This window comes from Hippocampus guttulatus, chromosome 17 (assembly GCF_054856545.1).
Source record: "Hippocampus guttulatus isolate MCC_2025c chromosome 17, RoL_Hgut_1.0, whole genome shotgun sequence".
NCBI classification, from domain to species: domain Eukaryota; kingdom Metazoa; phylum Chordata; class Actinopteri; order Syngnathiformes; family Syngnathidae; genus Hippocampus; species Hippocampus guttulatus.
In genome coordinates this window covers 2,664,993-2,690,970 of record NC_141277.1, presented here as the reverse complement: position 1 = coordinate 2,690,970, position 25,978 = coordinate 2,664,993, and the positions used below count along the sequence as shown (strand labels likewise).

The 25,978-nt window shown below is 44.1% G+C and overlaps 1 protein-coding gene across 1 annotated transcript in view; it reads right to left on the bottom strand.

Moving 5' to 3' along the window:
- Positions 1 to 25,978, bottom strand: part of pappaa (pregnancy-associated plasma protein A, pappalysin 1a) — a 76,516-nt gene that overhangs the window by 16,843 nt on the left and 33,695 nt on the right. The window contains exons 11-19 of the mRNA XM_086135331.1: positions 15,301 to 15,411; positions 14,833 to 14,968; positions 13,815 to 14,028; positions 10,922 to 11,096; positions 4,278 to 4,461; positions 3,709 to 3,910; positions 3,338 to 3,572; positions 2,394 to 2,541; positions 1,431 to 1,546 (exon numbers count right to left, since the gene is read on the bottom strand). Coding sequence (XP_085991457.1) covers positions 1,431 to 1,546; positions 2,394 to 2,541; positions 3,338 to 3,572; positions 3,709 to 3,910; positions 4,278 to 4,461; positions 10,922 to 11,096; positions 13,815 to 14,028; positions 14,833 to 14,968; positions 15,301 to 15,411 — 1,521 coding nt within the window. The remainder of the gene's footprint in view (positions 1 to 1,430; positions 1,547 to 2,393; positions 2,542 to 3,337; positions 3,573 to 3,708; positions 3,911 to 4,277; positions 4,462 to 10,921; positions 11,097 to 13,814; positions 14,029 to 14,832; positions 14,969 to 15,300; positions 15,412 to 25,978) is intronic.

The following is a 25,978-nucleotide window of genomic DNA, read 5'->3' as shown; positions in this document are numbered from 1 at the left end:
ATGAAAAACAGATCATTTCATGTCCTGGTGGCCCAGCCCACTGCTGACTCAGCGCGACTCTGAAAGCATACAAAATGGGCTCGTAGGAGGCAAACCATACCGACACACAAACACCGCGATTCTTTCCACACCCGGTGTCCTCTGCACTCTCTCTCGCAATACAAGCAAACAAAAACAAGCTCACGAAGCGTGGAACTTGTACTAAACGATATATGGGGGGTCTCAAACTTACATGATATTTTGCGAGCCCCTACTTGACATCACAGTTTAACCTTAGTGCGGCTCACCCCCCCCCCTTTTTTTTGCAATGTCATTGCCCTGAGGCATTTGATGTCATTATTCAACTAGACATGCTGAGGAATATGCTAATTAAAAGACAGACGAGGGTGAGGACAGAGTCACCCATCTTGTTCACATTCTGAAGAACCATTCATATTCTGAACTGTTATGAATAAAGTTTGAGAAGACTGGATTAGTTGTACTTTTTTGTGGAATACTCGATGCGACCCAGACACAACCACCAGCAGCCCCTACTTAAATTGAGTTTGAGATCACTGCTGGGTAGTATTCAGATGACTACTGGTGAATGTAAAATCTCGAAACCCAGCCCGACCATCACACAACCGGTCCCCCCAACTCCCAACAACCCTTCATATAGTCAACCTACATGTTGACCCTAACCCTAAACGTGACCTTACACCTAACTTCTCATCTAATATTATTTTCATACATGTATGCATAACCAGGCATAGGCAAGAAGAGACCTGGAGGTAATTTAGGTTCAATGTCTTGCCCAGGGACAATTTGCCAGCGGACAGTCAGAGCCGAGAATCAAACCACTGACCTTTTGGTCACCGGAAGATAAATACGCTTGACCAACCGAGCCGCAGCCGACACATTCTCACCCTAATACCTTTACCTAACTCTTAATCCGAACCACGACCCCTTGATCTAATGCCCCAAACCCTTAACCCTAAACATAACAGTAATCCCTCACCCTAATTTAACCCAAACCTAAACCCCCCCACCCCTCAAGCTAACTTCCGGAGCCAAACTGAACACTATTTGACTCTTATCGTGATATTTATTCGAGTGTTGACAGACGCAAGGGAAATGAATTGAACGTTTGCACAGGCGTGACTTGTCTGCGCATCCTAAAAATAGCCGCCGACTCGACCGCTATTAGGAATATGCTAGAGGGTCACACCGTGTTGTGAAAAATGTCTGAGGGGTTGCCATGTTTCGGACCAAAACATTTGGTTGCGGCGGAAGATAAAAGGCAGGCACACGCGGGCCTTTTTGGAAATGTGACCGATGGAGCGAGGATGTCGACACCAGATGGGAAATTCCTTAAAGGAGAGTTGTGGATCACAGGCCTTTGTCAAGTGCGTCTGTGACAATGGTGAGGCGGCCGCACTCCTCCAACGTACCTTGACCTTGTGTGGGTTCCTCCAGTGCTCCTTGAGTACGCCCTCGGCCGTCATGTTGCTAGGGAGGATCACCACGTCGTTGTTGCTCTCCCTGCACGACAGCTCACACTCCTCACCTGCACGTGACGGGGAAGCAACGTCAAACTCATATTTGTAGCCCCCCCCCCCTCAAAAAAAAAAAAACATGAGACATTCCATAGTCTAGGAACTCTCAACTATAAATTTTAGTGATGGGCATTTTATCACCGTTCCTTCATCAGTTCAAGAAGTTTGATGATCAAGTCGGTATTTGTTGTTTCTTTTTCTAGAGTAGTAATTTTGGATGGCTGAATGTCCTTTTTTTTCTCGTTGACATTTCTATTTCAATTCCACTGTCACAAATAACGTGATGCCATCAATGAAGCAGTCAGACATGAATCCTTTAATTATTACTCCCACTCCATGTGATTATGTTCTCATTAAATGCTTTTGATCCAAGCTTGTAAGCTGCATAGCGCCAAAACAAATGGCCTATTCCGTTCCTAGTCAACTCTGGTTCACAACCTGCATTTGATTTTCATTTTTGTCGACATTTCAAGGAATTGTTTGCGGGAGTCTCAACCTTAGGCTTCGTCAGACCTTAGGTGGTTTAACACCATAACTCACAGGGACTAAATTGGAAGGGAGGATGCAAACCAAGACCGGCAACTCGAGGAAATCTGTTGCAACTTAGGAATCGTGTCTTCTTTTAATTACTGCAAGTTCCCTCTTCTGTAAATCCTTTCTCACCGCACCTCCAAAGAGACTGGGTATGCGTCTTTGAAGATTTGAGCAATCCTACCACACAAGAACTTGCAGACAACTCACGACATTCAAGTAATGACGTGACCCCCTTGGAGACCGTCATGTGAGCAACAGGGACCGAAATGTCGAAAGAAGTTGACATCGGTAATCGAGAAAACTAATCCCTGAGTGCACACTCACCGATGCCATGTCCTCGCCTGCACGAGTACTGAAGGCTGTAATGCAGGTTTTGAGGTAAAGAACATTGGCCTTTGCTGTTGGGGCAGAGGCGGAAGGATCCTGTCCAGTTGCCGTCCTTCCTACAGCGGATCGCGTTGGAGCCTGTGCCCTGCAAAAAAAAACAAAAAACAAAAAAGAAACACATACATCAACACGCACAATTAAGTGGCGGCGCGAGGACATTATGTGAGGACATTATCCCGGGCATCCCGTTGCAAAAGGGGGGGGGGGAAATACAATCCAACTTTTATCAGGCATCCAAGCCGTGAGGCCTGAGAGGATTAAGAGGTGTATACATTTCAGAATTCCTCGGTTGTGGAAATCAATAGCCTCCCGAATAGAAGGGCATCAAACTAAGGGGTATTCTGGGAGTCGGCAAACCTGAAAACAATGTAAGCAGGACCTGATAAAAGCTGACAGGTACTTTAGGAGCCAGATAGACTTCTTTAAATATCGAATATATTTTCGGAAATGATCTGAGAAGTGTTGATAGGATGGATCTGTTTACACTGTGTTATTGTCTGTTTTACACAATAGACGTATGGACAAAAAGCTGAAGGCTCTCAAGTTTGTAATTTGTAATGGGGAACAAAATAAATATACAAATAAAAGATATCTTATCTTATCTTATCTTAAGTTCTTCCACGCCAAACTCACGCACTTGTGGCCCTTGCTTGGTGCACCGCAGCACAAAATAGGGCCTTTCCCAAACTGCTCCTTCCAAATGTCTCTAAATTAAGACTCAGGGGCTATTAAGGAGTCTTATCGAGCCGATTGGGTTTCATTTTGTTTTTGATATGAGGAAACATGGTCATGATTATAACAAATAAAAATCCAATCAACTATCAAACTGAAAGAAATAAGGCACAGTGGAGAAGGGAAAGAGAGGAAAGAGATGGACAGACCTGCTTGCATGGAGCGTGCAGCAGCCTCACCGTGTGGGCGGAGCCTCCAGTGACGGCATTAGGGCTATTACCGGCCGGGTCAGAGCAATTGAGTCGGCAAACGCTGTCAAAGCGGAAGCCGTCGGTGCAGTGGTAGGAGCCGTGGAAGATGGGCGGCGGAGGGTCACAAGTCACTGGTTCGCATGCCCCCTCCAGCCAACTGCCGTCCTCGGTGCACTGACGCTTAAACGCGCGCCTAAAGAGAAGCGTTCAAATTCTGATGAAAAAAATTGGGGAACCTTTTCAAAATCATTTGTTTCTATTCACCGCAAATTCTGTTAGTGGAGACCAAAGATCCCTTCTTCAACAACTGGTTCTGATTGTTTCTTTACCTCTTAGGTTTGTTGGTCACGTGGTAGCCCGGCCTGCACTTGTACTTGCACAGTGTTCCCACTTTGAGGCCCGTCTCGTTGCAGCGCTTAGTCTGCAGCACGGCGTTGGGAACGGGCGGAGGAGCCGGGCAGCGTAGCTCGCACAGGGCCTCCGGGAAGGACCACAGCCCATCCTCCAGGCAGGTCAGAGTGTTGTTGGTGCCTGATCGAGAGGTCAGAAAGAGAAGGAAAAATATGTCCTGAGATGTTCAGTTGTTAAATAGCCTGTAAATGTCATCTCATCTTGCTTTGTACACCCATTTCTTGGATCCTAATGTGCATTAAAATTTAAATATGAAAACAATGTAAGAGAGGACACAGGCCTCATCTGTTTGCTCGTCTGACACACCCCAAGAGGGAAGCAATAGATTGCACTTAGGTTTGTTCCATCTTGTATATATATACCTGTATATAATGTGTGTGTGTGTGTGCGCGCGCACGTGTTTTTTGAGCAAACCTCGCCGAAGGTATTTTGAGGTCAGCCTGAAAGAAAACATCTGTACATGCACGAGCACGGCAGGGCAGCTCACCCACAAGTTGGGCGGGTTCGCGACACTGGAAAGTGCTCTTCGTGCCATAAGTGGTGCCCTCGGGGAAGTTGAAATCGGCCGGGTGAACGTGGTACTTGTCGGGCAGACCGCAGTCGACAGGTTCGCATGACACCTGCTTGTTCCACTTGCCGTTTGCGCAGGTTATGGTCACCAAAGAGTCAGACTGCAAAGGAGCACAGTTCATAAAATGAAAAAATTGTTCTCTTAGTTTCAATATGCACCTTTGATTCCTATCTCGATATACAAATTCCAATTATGTTGAAAAGTTTGTCGCAGACGGGCGCAATCGGTGTGGTCACCGCGCGCCGAAAAATGAACGTCTACTGATTTTTTTGGTATTGATAGTAATTACATTTGAAGCAATAAATCAAATGATCTGTGAAATTAGAAAATTCGATCATCGCATCGTAGAAAGTGATGACACCCATTCATCTAGCCGGGGCTTGTCGTCATTGAGGTAGCGAGTGGTCCCAGTTGACATGCCCAAGAACTCGATTCAATTTGATTGCTATCTGGCCCCAAGATGACTGACACTGTTGGCGTTTGACCCGGACCGATTTTTGCCTTTTCAACGCAACAACCCAACGGATTGCCGTTTGGCAACCGATGTTCCATCCATTCTTTCAGCATCTCGCAGTAAAAAAAAAATAAATAAATAAAATTGATTGGTCTTATCTTACCGGCGAGTCAGTAAGCCGCACTGGCCACGCAGCAGCTCAAGTAACCTCCAAAAGCATTTGTAAGAGCAGGTTGTGCCACTCGGGCAACTGATATCCTACGGGAGCGCCTAATACCGCTACCCTAACACAATGCAGACTGACTTAGGTGGCCGTGTGTCCGTTTCTGGGAAGCACTCACACACGCAAAAAACAAAGACACACACGTGAGGGATGTTTCGCAACACACAAATTCAATCAGCTTCTGTGCCCACATCCAAAATGTTTGGCACAGAATGAGAGCCCATCACTTCTTGTACAGGAAAGTGACGCAATGAGCTTTGACCTTTGAATAGCTTTGACCTACCAAGCTAATGCCCTTGGCTTAGCTGCATGTTTCATTGATTGACAGCTGACAGATATCCATCTATATAAATCCTGCCAGTCTGGGATTCTCAAACAAATCATTACGTCAGACCTTCAAGCTTACTCAGCGCTTTGAGAGCGATCGGGGACTTGAAGCTAGGTGGAATGGGGGAGGACACAACAGAACATAAAGGGGGCATACAAGCATTAATAAAACTTCCACTGCTATAAAGCGACAGAGGAGGGGATATTCAGTAATAGTCCTATCAAAGGTTTATTCCCTAACCTACCCCTTTAAGGATGTATCAGGGCGGTACGTTTTGGAGAAGATATGTGCCCGTCGGTGTTGTTGAAAAATAAAACCTGACACGTCTGATGGGCCCATTCACCCTTATCCAAATAGCTCGGATTCCTGTAAATTAGTTGCCTAGTGGTATTCCATTCGCAGGGCTGAGAGCAAAAGGTGGAGCGTTGTCCAAACCTCAAGTGTTTTAAGAAAAAGATCAGAAACCCTTTATTTGTCTCACAATGGAGAAATTCCCAATTTCATCCTCTCCTATTAACCAGCAACATGTTACACCGAGAGAATGCTTAAATGTGTAGCCGGCCAACAAATCTTGCAACAAAGCTGGGAAACTTTTATTCTTTTGACATCCCTCGCCGGCCCAGACGAAATAAAGGAACATTTTGTGGGGTTTTTAACGCAAATTTCGCCGCAGGTTTTTTTTTTTTGTTTGTTTTGGGGTTTTTTGGTTTTTTTTTTTTTTTTTGCTTTATAGAGTGTCCAGATGTAAACTACCCACAATTTAATCGGCATTTCTTTTGCAAGACAAACCCCTTATTTCTCTGCCGTCATTAAGCTGGAACTTTCATCTGGATCCCGGCATATCACACTGCATAACAGTATCAGGTTCACTCCAAATAAATAAACTCCCAGCAATATTGGACACTTAGAACGCAACACATGCGTCCCATGTGAGCGGGGCCGCTGTAAAACCAGACATTTATGCCCCCACGAGCAAATATGATTACAAAGAGTATGCATGCAAGGTTCTTAAAACGCAAAGGAAATCCATCCGATGACATTGTTGTGCTGTTAAAAGTCTGTGGTAGGCTGCTATAGAACACATAAGGCTGCGAGTGCCTCAATGCGTGTAAATTTGTGGGAAGTTTCCCCTCCTTTAAAAACTTTACAGCTGACTAGCGCTCCTCCAGTAGCCACTTTAACAACCTTTGGCCACTCTGCCTAATTCAAGCCAGGCAGCCTATTAGACACAAGAACCAACAGAACGACGGCGTCTTCATTCGAACCAGAGCTTTTCCTCAAGCGGCACACAAACACATGAGCGCATGGGAAAAGTATGGCAGCGGCCTATACCGCCGTTGTATTTCGTTAATACGTTGTAATGGAGGTATATAGGAGCAGCGCGTTTGGAATGGTTTCATGGAAACAGCCATACGCCATTATTCCATTCATCATTTTGACGATTTGACGAGCAAACAGCAAAGTAAACACACTTTCGTCATAAATTTGGACACGTGTAGACTTGAAGCTTGCATTGTACAATAAAAAGGACTCCCGCTGGTATTTTGGCTGAGTCCGACTTATGCCTAGCCAACAGCTTTTGAGAAGAAAAAAAAAAAAATTGCGTGCAAAAAACTCCCAGTAACATCAGAGAGTCTTTGAGTGACAAAACCCAATAAGGACTTGGGACTCTGTCAACAATATAAGCTCTCATTGTAACTTAATGAATGAGAGAAGGAACCAGAATCACTGAAGGATTTAATTAAGCACGTCATAACGTTTGCAGGTTATAAAATCCCCAAACATGCTGCAGACTCTTTTGGAGCTTAATGAAAATACCATTTAGCGCTCATGAAATCGGGCGTAAGTAACTGTATATCTAAAAATGAAGAACCCTGCACGTGTTGCGGTAGCAGCACAACAAATTTCAATTTTCAAACTACATTCGCTAAGAAAATCAGTTGGATAAGGAGAACATCGTGCTAAAACCCCGAGTGTGTGTACGGGGAACAGTTTAAGTAACTTTTAAACAAAATGTTATACGACTTCACACCAATGCGAAAACATACTTTTAAAATGAACGACAAATGAACTAATGAGCGTTGTTGTATCACAGCGTTAGCGAAAACCTAATGTAGCAGATGACATTTTGACTCCGTGCTAGGGGTAAATAAGGGCATTGGTGCAGTGAAATTCGAGGTTCATAATACCTATACATAAAAACATATTTTGATGCAATAAAGAATACATAAATATTTCACCAAAATGCTCTATTTTCATAATTTGCATTTTTTTTAACATTGCATTAACGGTAAAAACAGTTTCAAATAAAGTAGCCTATTTTTTTTTTCCAGGACTCAATTAGTTGACAAACCTGGTGAGTTTGTAAGTATGGGAAAGCACTCAAATGGATCATTTATTTGGTCTAACATTAACAATGACTCCCCACCCCCCACAAAAAAAAAAATCAAGGGGGCCTTCCTACCCCAAGTAATACAATGTAAAATGTTAAAAGAACACGCTATCTTTTGATCACAAATCACAAGCACACTGGTGCTCGCCGCTTGGCCGAAGGACAAGAAACTAACAATCTATATATTAACTCAGGGCTGTCGTCAATTGAAAACAGACAATTTCACTACGAATGAGGGCAATCTGACATCACGTTGCTGAACTTGCTTTGACTTTGCAGCGCAACGACGACTCATGAGTCAGCCCGCTTGACGTCGGGTTGTAAAAATGGGCGTTCCCGCTGTTTGCCTTAAATCCCCTTTACATGTGTCTTGTTTGTCCAGTATTTCCAGAAATGTACGCTGCTTTCCCGGGTTTAGAAAACCCACATCCTGCCCCTTTCACCTCGCCAGATTCTATAGAGTAATTATAAACATCATTCTGTCAGCACAACGACTTTGCAGCATCAGCTCTATTGTTGGCGACATGCGAGCTTAGCAGAGTGATTTAGGCGCCCCAAGTGACAGGACAAGGCTCGTTTAAAAATCATTTTGTAAATTTATGTTAATGTTTTTTTTGGCACGGGGTTGTCTGTCTGCCTACTTAAAAGAACGTATGTAGCCAAGTTTGAGAGACGAGAGGAACATGAATCCTACCTGAAATGATGCGAACCATATTTGTTAAGCTAAGAGTGACTCTGACGAGGGTTGGACTTCTGATTAAATTTGATTGAAACGAATGATGAACTGCCCCCCGCCCCAGTCCACCTCATCCGCCCCCCTTCCCCCACCAATATTGTTTCTTAAGGCAAGGGAATCTTGCTGAATGTTCTATGAGAGTGCTTCATTGAGCAGAAAAACGGAACGGATGTTGTTCAACGTCCCGAGGCTGACATCTTTCTCGAGCTAGCAAACGATTACAGAGACTCAACAGCACTTTTGCTGGCGAGTCTAGTTTTTACCTTTTTTTTAATATTATTATTTACTGGGGAATTGCGGGATGTCAACTTTTTAAAATTGGTGAAAGTGTTTCATGTTCTGTGAATTTTTATTGGAAATTGATGACTTCATGTAATAGTTTTTCAGGTGGGTTCGGCCAGATGAAATTTTACATCTGGTACCCCTTCACGGTTATGAAACCCCATTATTGGCTTGGCAGCAACCCCCCACGTAGTTTTAAAAACTCCCCAGAGCCAGTTTCGCTTAGCAACATGAAATTTGGTCGACATGTCTATTATAAGTAGAACCACAAATATGTCTCAACTAAGAGATTGTGTCTGATTGCTACCAAATTTAAGATATGTGTACCAGACATATGGTTGACATTAGATTGTAAAACGTTTATGCTTTTGTTATTGCGTTGGGCGGAGAATGGCAGTGAAGTTTGATAACTAGCCATAAAACACACATTTCTAAAAATGCCACAAGGTCAGAGGTTGTTGTGTGTGTGATGGACATCAGGCCCTGAAGAGACTCCAACATGGTGTCGCAACAAGTATCAGTACCAAATGCACGTTTTGAGGGCTCATCCACGATCGACCCCATTCATTTGGCGATGGAGTGGGCGGTTACTTATCCATCCATTCAATCACTTCTCTTCCACTTTAGTTAAACGACTTTGTAAAATACACTAGAGATGGCAAAATGAAGCTTCAAGTTTGCTTCATGAATCGGTTGTACTTTTTTTACTTCTCTAGATGGTACAGTTGTTTTAAATAAGGGGGTGCATGAAATGGCAAGTCAGTGTGCTTTCACCCCAAAGGTCACCAGTGAGTGCCAGTCAAAAATTAGTTCATGAATCAAATTTGAAGTTTCATTTTCCCATCACTACTATACACTATACAGGGCACACCTTACTGTCCTTCCCTCTTTGCCGCGTTCCCTCTACTCCACTTTCTCCACACATACCTGTCCCTGTCACTCTGGAAAAAAAGCATCATTTAGCTCTTAAATGAATTGGCACTGATAAATAGCCACAAAGCGGGCCGTCAATCAAAACCTAATGCAATTAGCGAGACGCTCAGACTCAAATGGGAACTCTTGTGTTTGCGAATGTGCATGAGGACGTAAATGCAGCTCCACACTCCCCTCGTGTAATTATTCCCATGTGGCGCTTTATGCACATGTACAGTGTAGACCAGGTCATTGAGCAGAGGACATATCAGGGACAGCTATAAAGGACGCAATCCTGACTAAAGTCTGGGAAAGTCTGCTCACTTTTCTAATTATTCAACATTTGTGGCTGTGCATAAAAGCTACATTGGATACTTTGTTCTCTTATCTCGTATCATATTAGATGGTCTGGCTTTAGTGTGAGCCGCACTGAGGGAGAAAGCATTTATGTTGGCCTTTACAGCATGTTGGAGCCAATCCAAAAGCTTGACAGCGTGGTGTCGACTCTCCTGTTTGTTTATTTACTTGTAAAGTGCATTTATCTGCATCTCTGTGTGTGTATCTTGTTTATGCAGGCCATTGAGTGTAATTTCCCGTATACGTGTCAGTTCCTACATGCAAGTGCCTTTTATGTGCCAGCACGGTAGCAAATCTCGGCACTTTAACAGTGGCTTCACTGTGTGTGTGTGTGTGTAAAGATGCATCAAGCAAGTGAGGGCGGGAGAGGCAGAAGGCGGGAGAGAGGAGAGGAGAGGAGAGGAGAGGAGAGGAGAGGAGAGGAGAGGAGAGGAGAGGAGAGGAGAGGAGAGGAGAGGGGGGGAGGGGGAGCAGACACTATGCGATGATGTCATGGTCCCAGCGCAGCGACAGCCACACAAAGTGACCGTCTGAGGTGATGGTGCAGCATTCTCGGCGAGAGACTAAACGGGTGTGAGGCGCTCTCGTGTGTAGAGAGGAGGCGCCGGGCGGACCTCTCCTCAGCTCCTCAGTGTCGCACTTCGCCTACCTGGATGATGTCATCCCCTCCCCCCTACCTCACCCACCCCGGGGGACTGGCTGTGGCACTGGCAGGTGACAAAATAAGTGCAGAGGCAAGCAGAAGCTCTTTTCTGGCCACCTGTGTGCTGAAGTTTGCATCGTGTGTGCATTCACATTGGCACGCACGTCCCAATACGCTTTGTGTACCGTACATTACCTGCACCTAATGCATGTGCGTGCGTGCGCGTGCTTTACCTGGCTTTTGATGATGTCATCATCCTGGTGGATCTGTAAGACGTATCCCGAGTTGCAGGAGATGGTGCAGCGGTCGCCGTTGTAGAAGTGGCGGCCGGCGTTGCTGCACTTGAGCTCTGCATTGCGGATCAAGGGCTCTTGGCAGTCGATGGCTTCGCACGAATAATGTACACAACTGCGAAGACGGGGATGGTGGAGAGGAGGTGAAGAGAAAGTGAAAGGGTGACGTGAAAAGTTGCACATGGCGTATATACGGGTGAAATAACACTGCAAAATGTCAGCGACCACATGCATCCATCACTGACTGTTTTACATATCAGATCGATAAACCACATGGAGACAGGAGATCGGCATGGGAAGGGGGAGGGGCGGGGAGGTTGGGGGTTTATTGTGGAGTGACATATGGGAATGAGGAGTGGTCGAATACAAGGACTCTTTTGACGTTTCATGTTCATGGAAAACCTGCACACATTTTCTTTTATTTTACAACAGTCTACCATATATGAATTCACACAGAAAGCCTTAGTGTGTGTGTGTGTGTTTGTGTGTGTGTGCGTGCGCGCGCGCACACGCTTGGGCTGCAGAAATTTAATCATGAGTTTTATATCTTCGTTCATTTTACAGCCTCTCTTGTAGCCGTCATCTTTCTTCTTTAGTGCTTTTTTTTCCTCTCTCGCATGAATCACAGGTTGCCTACGTACGTCCTGTAGGTACGGTGTGCGCCCGTGCTCGATGGTTCCATCCCACCACTGACAAAGCGTGAGAATTTATTGGTCATAATGGAATTAGGCCAAATGAAATGTTTAAATGTGCATGGCGGGGCACCATGCGGCGCTATAATGATGCGATCATAATCCGTTTTTAGCCAGTCAGAAGCGGCTGTGGCTGAGCTGGCTCGAAACCCGGCTTCCAAGACGCTGAACCCTAAATTGACTCCAGGTCGGGCTTACCTGGTTTAACAATAAATAGATAGAGTAGTTGCAACATTAAAAATGGTGGGGAAAAAAGGGATGAGAACATTACTGAAAGTAATATCAAGTTTGAATATAGAAGTGAAGAAAACAGAACTAAAAGCGTTGCAAGCTAAAAGGTGATAATAAAATAAAGTTAAAGCAAAATTGTCCCATAGTCCTTCCATTAATGACCATATTAAAATATAGTGTATGGTGTGCGTAAAGTGACATTAAATAGCTTTTACTGTTGTTAACGGGGGGGGGGGGGGGGGGGGATGAGGGAATGTGGGGCAGGGATGTGGTGTTGTGGAATGTAACGGGAAATGTGTGTGAGCGAGGCAGCACCAGAGCTGGAAGCACATAAAAAAAAATGGGACAAAAGTTGGCAAAGGCAGTTGGGGGGGGTGAGCAGACATCTCTGCTCCCAAAATTAAAAATTGGATTCAAATGTTGCGTCACACCATTTGCACATGTGACCTCAGTTCAGTGGGCATATCAAGTAATTGATTAAAAAAAATAATAATAATAATAAAAATTTTGTGCCTGCGATTTTCCCTTTAGTTGAGCTTTTGGTGTTTTATTCATTCATTTCCAAAAGGATCACCAACCTCAACAAGTGATGTTCAGTAAAGAAGTTAGAAAAGGAGGTTTTTCTTTGTGGACACAGTCGGTAATGTTTAAATGTTCGCAGTCTGGAACTTCGCACATTGATTCATTGAAGCTATTCACGAGGCTCAGTGTTAATGTTTGGGTTAGCAACAATGTTCAAATGGGTGCAGGAGCCTCTGTGTGAACAACAGCAGCTATCAAGCAAGATAATTAGTTCCTAACTTCATTTCATCGGTTTCCTATCTTAAGGGTCTCTGTATTTCCAAGTCCGAGAAAAAAAAAAAATCAAAATTTTGCTGGACCACTCCACTGACCTGTCGAGTTCGAAATCAACTTAGCTGTTTTTGGCACAAGACAAATACCATAAACAGCTGTATGGCGAGCCGCACACCTTCACAAACAAGTGCCCTTTGTGGATTGTGATGTTTACTCGCAGCATGTGGCGCAGCAAAATCGTGTGTGTGTGTGTGTGTATCAGTCGCATGCGTGACAGCGGTGTGGCAATCGGGTAAACAGTGCGAGTTACTTTCTGCGTGCGGTCAGATGCCGTGCTTTTTGTGGTAAGTGACTCGTCACCCAAAAAGTTTGAATTGAAAATAGTACTTAAACTCGGAAAGGACACGTTTTACTGCAAAATCTCATTGGTGGTCCCATAAACAACCCGGAGGAATGACATCAACAATTGTCGCTGATGTTTGACTTTCGATTTTAAGTGGCTAGTTGCATCAGGTTAGCTCTTCCAAACACTTCCTCACATACACGTGTGGGTTTGTGTGCACGCACACACACACACACATATATATATATATATATATATATGTGTATATGTATACATGAGAGAGAGAGAGAGAGATCCTTAGAGACACCTCCACCAATATGCATTTGAGGAAAAGAATGCTGTGACACACACACACACACACACAGTCGCACACTTTTTTTTTTTAATTCGTATTTTCTTGAACAGCAATTCCATTATGTGTTTTTGTTGGGAGAATCAAGACATCTGCTTTGCTAGACTTTTTGGAGTTTAAACGAATCATTTCTGGTCAGAGGAAATTTGTCCATCAGGGACGTATAAATAAACTTCACGGTGAAAACAGGCAATGTTTAGCACATTCGCGGCATTGTGTCTCGGATTGATTTGGAGTAAATGAAGCATGTCTGATTCCTGTGGTATGGCACGTCATCGTTTGGCATAAGCACATTTCATACAGTAATTTTAGTGGGATTACAATTGTATGACATCAAAGATGGAGATGATAATTGCAAAGTTCAACAATATGGAATTGCTTGTCCTACGTGTGATATGTTGACAGGGTTTGTTGGCTCACCTTTGACCGGTGGGGTTGTAGATCTCATTGCTCTGGCAACCGCTGATGGTGATGGGGTCAAAGGACTGGAAAGAGCGCAGGCCGACGCCGGAGATGGCTACCAGGCGGGAGGCGAACACGACAAGGATGGCCTTGGTGTGGTAGAAGGCCACCGATAAGTCATGACTCACTGGAATCACCAACGGATTCGTACGGCAGCTCAGTCGCCACTCGCCTATAAACAAGGACCAAGAAAAGCTTTTTGTTGACCAAATCTAGGTTTTTGTTTTGGTTTAATGAAATGCAACCTCAACATTCATCATGCATGTATTGGAATAGATATGTTAGAGAGCCTTTTTTCCCCCTAGAAAATAGGAATGCCGTATATGATTTTTATTTACTGTATCATACAGTATGCCATGGCCAGCATGGTGGAAAATATGAGCGTTACAAAAAATAGACACTGAAGTGTCCATAGGTTTGAATGTGAATGTGAGTGTGAATGATTCTTTGACTATATGTTCCCTTGTGATTGTGAGTCATCTGGGCCAGGCTCCGGTTCACCTCCAACCCTTATGGGCACTATAGAGAAGGGATGAGTGCATATTTTCCACAGGAGGCCTGTTACTACCTTTGGAAACTTGTTGGAAGAATATATACCCTTCATAATTGATATGTGGCAAACGTTACACAGGAAGTTCCACAAAATGGACATTCCCTCACTGGCAGAGGGAATAGCACAGAAATCCCACAAAATTGATGCATTACAGCCATTGTAGATTCAGCATTTACTTTATCTGTCTGCGCCTTTTACACTGTGCCACAATCCAATAATTTGATGTGTGGTGTGGAAAATAACACGGACTGTCGATGACAGTTTTGTTTCAGCTTGAAATAACAAACTTATTATTATTGTTGTTGTTGTTTTTATTATCATCTTCTTACGCTGCTAAAATTGCTAGGTGAACTTCACCTCCTCATTCCGTGTCGGTGACATTTAATGTGTGAACAGAACATTGGAACAGAAAATGGTTCTTACCAAGGCTATGGATGCCTTCTTTGGTGTCCACCAGCTGAACGGTGACGTTACACTGAGTCTGGTCGATGTAACCCGTCCCATCAGCCGCCAGGTGTATGATCACTGCCGCAGCCACCATTGGATGAGAGAAGTGGGCCTGGATAAGGGAAGTAGTGTCCAGATTTCCAATGAAAGAAACTGACTGCACTATTAACTGGGTTTTTTTCGCTGATATTGCATCATAAATGCAAGTGCCTGTGTTATGTGGTCGCATTTTAATGCATTTTTTTCCTCTTCTCAGCCAAACCTTAAAAGTTTATGTTTCATGAACACAAGGTATTATAAAACCAGGACGTTTGTCTCCGACATGTCTGTCAGCTCAAAAATCGGGATGTATTCATCCGGTGTATTTTTTTATTTATACCATTGAATCCAAATCCTGATTGACTCAAAATGTTGCCAAGTGATACATTAAATCCAAGGTTATACCTTCAGCCAGTAGTTTGGGTATCCCCAGGGAGACTTGCGGGCATCATGGCATGGGAACCAGGCATATTGGGAAACCCCGTCAGATAGATCAAACACCTTGGACTGACATGTCTAAGACAAGACGAAGAGAGCATAAAACATTTACTATTATTTTGACTAGTAGTTGAAGTAGACAAAATAGTTCCCCTTGATACTTTAGTTTACTGGTCCCCTATGAAACTACTGTATTCCATGGGTCACTTGGCACTGAACCGCACTTACCCATTTTCCAACCCCCCCCCCCCCCCCATCAAAAAAAATAATAAAATTGTTCGGTTAAACTTTAGCCGAACGATTTTTTAGCCTTTAGCCGCTAAAGGATCAGTGCTGTGTTTAGTTGGTGCTTAGCAAGTTCTTCCGAAAAACGAGTTTGGTTTGCCACCGACAAAGAGGCAGGTTGAAGCTACGTCTTTGCGTCATCATAAAGCGTCCAAACGTCATCATAATAATAATAATAATAATAATAATGCACTCTTAGCATCTGCTCGGCAACTTAGCATAGCATCGATTATACTTGTACATAGTATATGACAGTCATGGACATGCACTGAGCAAACGCTTATATCTTTCTTAATCATTGTAGATGATCACGAGGCTGGCTGCGAGTCGGAGATCGCGTGCTATCTGAGCACATTTGCGATCACTCTTTGAATTCACGCTCAAAAGTTTGTGCTAAACTTCCGGGTGTGCGGGGAGACATTCCTCTCCATCTGCGATCGTCATGCTAACCCCGCCCCCCTGCCCCTCATGTATTGGTGCCGGAGTCTGGCCCAAAAAATAATTGGGGCCAGTTTAAGCACCAGTTTCAGTCACCAGAGCTCAAGCTACAGCCAATTTCGGTGGTTGAAAAAGAAAGGACTAGTGCTAACCTGAACACTGGCCTGGAACTAGCACTAGCACAAGCACCGGGAAAGGGGGCAACTGAGAGGTCAAGCCCCTTCCGAGAGCTTCTTTCGAAAGGGGAAAACAAACAACAACAAAAAATACTGACAGAGGAAGTGCCTACATAGTAAGATATAATGCATAATATGTGGGCATCTGAATGCGTCAACGAAGTTTTGGCAAATGCAGACAATGCTTAAGCACCCTATCTTTGTGAAGCAGCATTTTCTGCAAAGGTGGCGACCAAATCAAACATTGCTGCATGGACTGAAGATAAGTAACACCATTTGGATGTCATTGTCTCCAATTACCCCAAAATGGGACCGGCCCTTTGAAGAGAAACATGTGCAGGGCTCTCCACTATAGTAATTACAACATTAAGTGCAAGGGCAAGTTCTATTTTGAATTACTTGTTTTTAGTTGTCTCTCTGCCAATCTCTCAAAATATCGCTTTGCATAAAAGCGGTCAATGACGCAGGCTGTTTTAGCCGTCTTTAAAACACCATGCTATACCTGCCCACTACAAGGCGCCAGAGTCTTGCTACAGTTTCGAATTTGCTGACGGCCGGTTTACAAGGAAGCGGGTCAATGGGTCCACCTTGTCTTGCATGTCATTATTGGCTGCAAAAGGATTGTAAAGCAAAGATAATGTTTGGCAAAACAGAATGGATTGAAAAGAAAGAAAGGTGACAGGGAGGAAAAAGATGACAAATGGACACCGCAACTAAACGATTAACAAACACAAAGGCGAATGGAGGGCAGATAACCAAGGACGGACAGTTTCGCCCGCTCTCCTGAGCTGGTGAAATAAGACACCCGTAACCGGAGAGTTTTGCTATGGCGGCGACTGTAAGATTCTGCCGCCGTGGAAAAACTGGCCCGACTGCCTATCTGCCCAGATATCTCTTCCCTGAATCTGTTGACATGGCCTCTGTGCTTGCTGCTGATGCAGCAGAAATGAGTATTCCTATGAGAATGCAAATGCCATTTTCTGGATAGAATCCCATGACGCTGTGATGCAACTGGACAGTTTTTTGTTTTTGTTTTGTTTTTTGTCATTTGATAATTGCGAAGCGGGAGGCACAGGTTAAGTGTAAAACATCTTAATTAAATCAAATCATCTGAACTCTGAGACTAGAAAGCATGACTTGCTTTTAATCAAGCACGGCCATAAAAATCATTCTTGTTCTTGCAAATACGGTGGGACCCGGGAAATTCAACCCCGATCTGTTCCTCGACGCTGGTGGAACCTCAATTGGGTCGACTTTCACAACAAAGCATCCAGTCACACCGTTCCAGTGCTCAGTGTAGTGTTTCACCTTCCTCGTCCCAACCAGTTCCTGTTTTCAATACTGCATGTTTTTCTAAAGATGGTTCGATACCTTTCATCTCATCTTAAAGCCTAAGAGCAGGTCCTTCCGTTAATTTGTCTTTCCATCTTCTGATCCCAAAGACTCCCCAATCGCTCACTCGTTTCCCCATCTGTGACAAAGCAGTGAACTTGGTTCCATGCATTATTTTCTCCAAGATTTCAAATGAAGCTCACCAGCGCCTTTCCCAATTTAATAGCACCTACATTTGTTTCACTCACAGTTGAATTCTCTTTCATGCTTGGTATATACTGTATATATTTCCTGAATCAGAGCAGAAACTGATGGATCTCTGACTCAGTTTGCTTCAAAGCACATTGCCGCAGTCCAAAGCAAACCAACAGTTTGAATGTCATGTCAGCAGCAACTCACAAGCTCGATTTCTATTAAAAACAGCCCCTGCGATCAAAAATTAAAAGTTTGCACCAAGTACGAATTTAAATTCTACTTCTGTGAAACAAAACCAAACTTCGCAATGGCGCTCACCAGACTGACCGCTGTGGTCACTTATAACTGAACAACCGAGCGATAGACTATTGCCCACAGAAAAGCACGTACAACGAACCCCGTCGTGCCCACCCCTAGCGTTAACCCAAGAAGCTTAATTTGATACAGTTGCGTTGAAGCAAGATGTCGGATCCTTTAAACACGCTGCAGGATTCCTTGGACTCCTTTGAGCCATGATCAGGTATTATAATAAGACCAAAAATGTGTCCCAGGGGACATTAAAAATGAACGTTTGTTGACGAATGCTTCCAGGGTAGGGCTACAGAACCCCACAGACATTTATAGAAGTCTCTTTATAACAGGTTGAGTAATAAACCACATGGAAACAATTATTAATATTCCAAGGCTACTTCCACCAGTTTACCATCTGCGAAAGCCAAAGTCTGCAAGACTGGACAAACATCTGCTTAGTAATGCAGCTATTATTGACAAATTTGAGGCAGGTTCTCTCTGCAATGTCTTTGCCATGAGCCTTTCGCTCAATAGAATAAAAATGAGAAAATTGGGAAAAATACATGAGTGGAATGAAAACCAGATGCTTTTAGCTCTATCACAGTCAAACTGTATCAATACTGACCAGTCAGCCCACCCCTGGAGGCAAAAGTAACTGTCAAAGGCATTAGTAACTGTATCTTTGTAGGATGTGGTATTCGGGGCCAAGGCTGCTATTCACACACACACACACACACACACACACACACACACACACACACACACACACAAAATGACTGGCAGTCAAGACTTCACAGTACTTTGCATATGAGTGGTACAACACCAAAATCAGCACACTCTAATGTCACAAGGCAAAACAGGAACAACACATTTTCGCAAAGAATATGATGACAGATATTTGCCCGCTGTCAGTCTGGGTATTAAGAAACACCACCCGCTAGCAGACCTTTCAATTGATTGCTTGATTAAAACAGTTGTACTATCACAGCAGGTACAGATGACAAAAGATGCTGCACAGAATATTTATAGTCTCAAGGTGCCCAGAGACAAGGGAAACGTGACGGAAGATATGGATGGCAGGCACGATGCAGGAAGAGAGCTGTTTTCCGCGTTACAGGAGAAATAACGCAAAAACATCTACGAACACAAAGGTTACCAACATTCAGAAGCAAAGCAGACAAAATAAAAAGGCTTCCCTAATTTACTAAAATAACGTGCATTGACGCATGAACAGAAACTGTTAAAAACATTTAAAGTGCAGAAAAACATGTAAGGTTTGAAAATTTACAAAAAAAATGAAATGTTTAAATCGCCTTCATCAAAGGTTCGCGGTTGGGGGGTGAAACGTTTTTCGGGCCTGACTTCACTTCTGTTGGCATCGCATTCCATTTGTGTGCAGCATAACAGCTAACGGGTGCTTCACCATGTTTGCTTTGAACTCGGAGCTCCACTAATTGACCCAAGTCTGCAGATTTCAAAGCCCGACTGGATTTATGTTCAATCTGCATTTCTTCCATGTATTTAGGACCCAAACCTTTCAGCGATTTATAGACCAGTAGCAGAATTTTGAAATAGATTCTACAGTTGATTGGGAGCCAGTATAAAGCCTTTAGGACTGAACATAGATGGAGCACCTACCTGCACGCCAAGCAAAGATATCATCGCCGTCATTCAGACTAATTCAGTGCATCTAAAATAGGAACATGCTTTTTTAAGGTTTTTTTTTTTTTTTTTTGCTGTACCTAAATAAACTGTAATGGCACATCCACTACCGTAGGTGGCAGTGGAACTGTCATTTTCAAAGTGTGCTCAACAGGTATTAGCTGTACTGTGTTGGGATTTTGTCTGATAACAATTTTCTAGGCAAATTGTACTATGTATAGTAGTGGCGCAAGAGTTGCGGTGGGTGCGAAATATTTTCTTATTCATGGGGCGGAAGGGGTTGCGTCAAAGAAAAGAGTTGAAAAGCACTGGACTAATTGTATACCGCTGACTTTCACAATAAAAATGTTTGCTTCTGGATTAATAGTTTTCAGTATGATGCCAAAATGACAGAATTCTGGAACCACATTTATTCATCATGCTCTTGAACGCAAGATGTGATATTAACAAAATAAAAGAAAAATAAGTACTGTATTTAATTCATTATGGGCCTATTGAAAGAAATTGACACGCACATGCTTTAGGACATGCTCCGTGTTGAACCCTAACCTCCAACTCTTTACGGGTGTAGCCCCCGGGACTACACCCTGGACTTGTCGCCAGTCAGTCGCGGCGCAACGGTGAATGGGGCATTGAGTGCAAATCGATCTTATGCCAGCTGTGTGCAAGTCAGCTCTGCGAAGCGCCGTGCTACCAACGCAATAATGAATGAATGAATGAACGAAACAGTCAGCCAACTGTCAGGGACCGTTTTATTGCCCATTTTATTACGAGTGCCTCAATTCTGCCGACACAAAGCCACTTTTCGACCGTCTTAATTGTGACACCAGTTTTCGAAGCGTCTAAACAAACCATCGTGACTCATTGCTGCATGGAACTTGTTTTTCCCTCTACCAGCCACAGGCCAAAGAGTAAGCCAGCGACTGTTCTGAGATCAACAGGCATAAATCTTCCGAAAACGCCTGTCATCACAGCAGGAACAACACGCAGCAAACCACTACATTGAGTTCACATCCCCTGAAAAATAACTCAACCACCTGTAACAAATTCAAGGATGTCACAAAGAACCCATATTAAATCAAGAACACAGTACTAGGTGTCCGCTCGGACCGTAATCCCACAGGGAAAATATGCGGTCTTAATTTGAACCAGCTGGCTGGTCAGGCAACAACCCGACCGACCATAACTGTAGGCACCCACCGGTGTTTGTTCAACATCACTTTAGCTAACGGCAGCATTAAGGTGAAGCCAAGGGGCGATGGAGAGGAGAGGAACTCGAGCAGAAAAAGAGCGAGAGGGCAAACGGTCGGGAGTCAGGACGCTGAAAATTTGCGGGGCACAGCAAAATGTACCGCGAGAGCAAGAAGTCAAGAGTGGGGTTAAAGTGGGGAAACGCCGTTGCGAAAGACAGAGTGACGGCAATAACAATGACTCCTACGGAGTGATGTACTTCAGACTTGTGGATTCAGCTCAATAAATACCTTCGATCCAAACAAGCATGAGGTCACTTCTTCACTGAGGTCATCTTTACCGTACTTGGCAATGAAAAGAAGCAAGACGCAGTCCGGGGAAAGTGATTGTTTTCACGTTGGCAAGCCCCTCTCTGCATTATTCGGTGCCACTCCTTAGAAAATCAATAATTAGGGCACTCGCTGTGATATATTAACTCGACTCTTTGCTGTTTTGTGTCAACGACTTAACAAATCACTTGTACAATCAACATGAACTAAGCCTTAAGTATGTGCAAGGTACAATTTATATTCTCCAGTATGAAGAACAGGACGAAAGTGTCGAGTGGAGTGAAAATAGAATGCTGTGCTACCCAACATTCGTTTTTACGGAGTCGTTTGGCCTCTTCGGAGGTAAAGAACACCCCGAAATGGGCAGAAGTGTTTTTCACGGGACGGCGACGACGTACGGTCGCATGGCGGTCGCCGATCGTGTGGCGGTCCACGTTTGTCGCGCAACCCGCATGGGATCGATGCATGTTCAGTAACTGCAGGTTTACGCGGCGGCGTAAATCTGAGCTACATGTGCTTTGAATTTGACCGCTAACCAATCCAGATTGTCGTCCGCGTTTCACCCGCAGCCGGGATAGGCTCCAGATTGTAATAAACAGATAAACGGTTGTTCCAATCATCCGCTGGTATCCTCACGGGCTTCACCTCCCCACGATTGGAATGGAGGGATGGAACTTCAATTTAGCGTTGATGCAACGGCAGCGAAACATATCTGCCACAGGTATGTTTTTAGGTCTGGTCCTCGGATTCTTGGCAAAGACGCACGCGATGAATTTGAAGCCTGAGCAGACGTGAGCATCTGCGAGGCATTTGTGGAAGGAAAGAGAACAAGCAACAGAGAGAGAAACGAGCACCACTTTCCAAGCACCATCCCATGGTTTACCGGAATGTTGGTGAGCGCCTGGTGTGTGAGGTAATGTCCTGTCACCCAGCCCCACCCTTAGCCACGGAGGCTGACCGTCTCATTGGTGCACGGCTAATGGCAGTGACGTCGACGGCCCGCTGAGAGTGAGACCGTTAAGCGCTAACGAGAGAGGGCAATTACGCCGTTTACCTAAGCCCGTCTCATCAGGGGAGACTGGGTGGTAGCGAGCGTCGACCGCAATCTAACATATAGGAGTCGGTGAGCGTGCGACGGCGGAAAGTTGAAACCAGATGGGTCCGCTGAGAGGATAAATGTCCCTCAGTCAGTGGTCCGCTTTGCTGTGCAGAACAAGGCCAAAATCTTGCATATTAACAGCTTGAAAATGTTGTGTGGGGTCAACAGTGCCACGAAAAAAAGCACGGCGACCGCACTGAGGTTTTTGCATGGCAGAGCCACAATAATAATTGAAACGGGAAAAGCAAAAGGGAAAAAGGAACGCCATCCCAGAGGTTTCTTTTTAATGTTACCACACGCTTATGTCACTGGCACGCTGCCTGACGAGGTCCGTGCGGTTTGAGGGAATGTTGGCGAAGGAGTCCGTGCCAAAGGAGCTGGCTTTCCTCTCCTGCTGAAAGCGGCGGCCCAGCTACTGTTGTTGTTTTTTTTTTGGGGGGGGGGGGTAATGTGAGTATCAGCTCGACAGTAGCCTTTACACGGAGCTTCCGATTGCTTTTTGGGGCACTTTAAGACAAAAAAAAAATGGACTACTTCTTTTCTTTCTCCGCATCTGTTTGCTGTCCATCGGGATTACACGAAAAGCTTCAAGGTTGAGGTTTTGTCGAACCTGGTGATGATTTCGCAAGCCATTGTTTTATGTAAATATAGCAGCTCCACATGCGTGCAAACGAACAATTTTGGTCATTCTGAGGTAAAACTTTTACCAACCGGACACATAACAACAGTTTACCATTCATTTTCGAATCGGGAGAGAGGTTCCTTTAGTACCCCTTTGCGTCGCATGAAATCTGTTTGTGTGTCATGTTCACCGAGTTTCTGAAACTTGTGTCAATTTCTACAAATGCTGTCACACGAGGCGCAACCTTGACTTGGAGCTTTTGGGTTGCACCTCTGCTGACGATATTTGGTGGTAGGCTCGCGAAACGTGCTCCTTCTGAGTGGCCGTAGTGCACGTGCGCGCTTCGAGCTGAGGTCGTTGCATTCTATTAGTACACCACTAGACGGCACTAAATCCTACACACTGTACTTTTAATTGTCGGGCAAGCGGACAAGTTCGCTTCCAATCCAAATTTGACTGAAGTTGAGCTGTGCATTGGTTGAGAGAGGTCAAAATTAATCGATTATTTTAATAGTCGAGGACTCGTTTGGAGCCCGCACTTAACTTAAAATTGCTCAGATTCTCTGATTTCAGCCTTTCAACAGTAATTATTCTCCGATTTATGTCCTCCTTGGTGAATGTAGATTCATTACCTTTTGTTTAATCAAAAGCAGACAATGGCTGAACCAGTAAGCATAAGTTTCAAAACGGTTGGTGATTATTATTCTGTTATTAGTCCATATTGATCCTTCCCAGCCGTATTGTGTTTTACACCTCAGTATGGATGGACTTCATATAGAAACATGTCCTAGCAGCGTGACACAACTCAAATGTTATCCCCCTTCTGTTGCTTATGTATAATTAAGGGTGGCATTCTCAAGGGATGCCCGGGGGGAGGGCAGGGTGGGGGTGTTGCGTCAGAGATTGCCTGGGCAGCAAATATCTCAGGAGAAATCACCTGCCTTGCTGTTTCATGTGAAATTGGAATATGCACAAACACCGCACATGCACGCAGATGGGCACTCATGTACACACAAAGAGAGTGGTTAGTGCTCAATCCCTCTCAAGTCAAGCGCACACTCAAAGGCTTGATGATGAGAGAAACAATGTGTTGATGTCAACTGTAGCGTATTTAATTCCCCAGTCGAGTCAAGGGCGTGCTTGTGTGACTGCTTAAAGATCCAGCAACATGAAGAGATTCAGTGGAAGGACCGAGCTCATCACTCAACGGGGTCGTAAATGTTACGGCGTGCATTTACTCGCGTCCAGGAGGTGTTTGATGGTCAACTCTTTTATGACGACAAAGTTAAACAAAGAAACGGTTTCCCAGCAACCTTTTCTTCGATGGCATCATCTCCAGCGAACACAGCGAGGACTCAAGCAAACCTAGTTTTTGACCCCGAACCCCATCTGTCAGCGCATCTGACCCCTTAATTAGTGGATGAGATTCGAAGCAGCATGGAAGGCGTCATTACTGTTCCTCCAAACTTCATTCATGAATATTAACATCCACTTTGCTGTTAAAAGTGCTGCAAAGGATGCATCCAAACCAATATTCGTTACAAATTTTGTATTTACCTTTATCCACATCACCCTCAAGACACAAAGGAGGTCAAAAGGTGCTGACTGGTCTGTTAAATTTTAAACTGGAGCTTTACAATTTTTCCAAGAATTTAAAAAAAAAAAGATCAAAAACCGTATTGTGGGACAAAATAAAATACTGAAATAACACGCACTTAAATTAAATCAATAGGTTATCTGACTACACAAAACTTGCAAAATATTGTAATGGAGTACAGTGTTTCAAATGAAATATAACAGTGCACATTATTTATAATGAGCCTTAATGTGTGCACGCATCATTAACTTGTCTTACCAAAACCACACTCGGCCATTATGAGCTGTGGCGTGATCATTTTTAAAGTTAAGCAAGAGAGAGGAAAAAAAAACAAACAAACAAAATAAATCAATAAAAGCACATGCTCAGTGTCAAAGCATGATATATGGATGTGAGTCTGTATCGATTTAGCTGCTTTAAAGTCGAAGATATAGATTTATGTGTAAAAGATTCTCAACACACACACATGCACATTTTTTTTACACACACGCACAAGCACACGCACACACACACACACACACACACACACACACACATGCTGAACTTAAGATTTCGTGCAGAGACACGATCTCTCTTTCTCCTCAAGTGCCTTCTTGTGCTGTTGTTGCCTCTCTTGCATCCGCAAAGATTCCTATCGCGGCTGCTCGCTTTGCCGAGGCACACACGGAATCAACACTGTCGCGGGACATCAAAAGCAACAGATACACAAAACCAACACAGGACTTGTTTATGAGATCGGATGGAAATGATGTCCTATCCTCAACGAGCTCATTCAGAATATAAAAAGCCACCGTTTGCAATGCCGCAAAAATGTGCCGTCCTCTATCAGGACATCTCTCGGCAGACTTTATCAAAAGCTCTTTGAAATTAATCCACATGGGATGAAGTGAGCTATTAACAGGACAGGTGACGTGATGTATTAAAAAAAAAAAAACAACAACAACAACAGCTAATTTGCGCAGCCACTTTTTCAAGCGTGTGTCAAGATGGCGTACATCCATCGTGGGGGGAAAAAAAAGGGGGGTGTAGAATCCATGCCAAGGAGCACTTAAGATGTTGAGGTGCATGTTAGTTATAGCCTCGCCTCCTTTTCTGGAAAGAAAAGAAGCACTACAAGGACAGCAATGATACAAAGTGATGGATGTCAGTGATAAATCCCTTGTTAGGCCTAGCAAAGGACAGAAGGCTCCACAACTGCCCTTGCCCAGCATTGGAATCACTTTTGAAGCATTGTGGCAAAGGGTATTTTCTTCATAGTACGTTGATTGCGCAGGGATAAGTGAGTGATACGGATTTGGAGGGAGGTGTACCCAAAGCACAAAGTTCTGAACCCAACGAACCTTTCCACGAGAGTAGTTTAGGCATCCCGGAAAGGGTCAAGCGTAATCTCATTCATGCGCGGTCACTCACTGCTCTCAACGTTCGCTC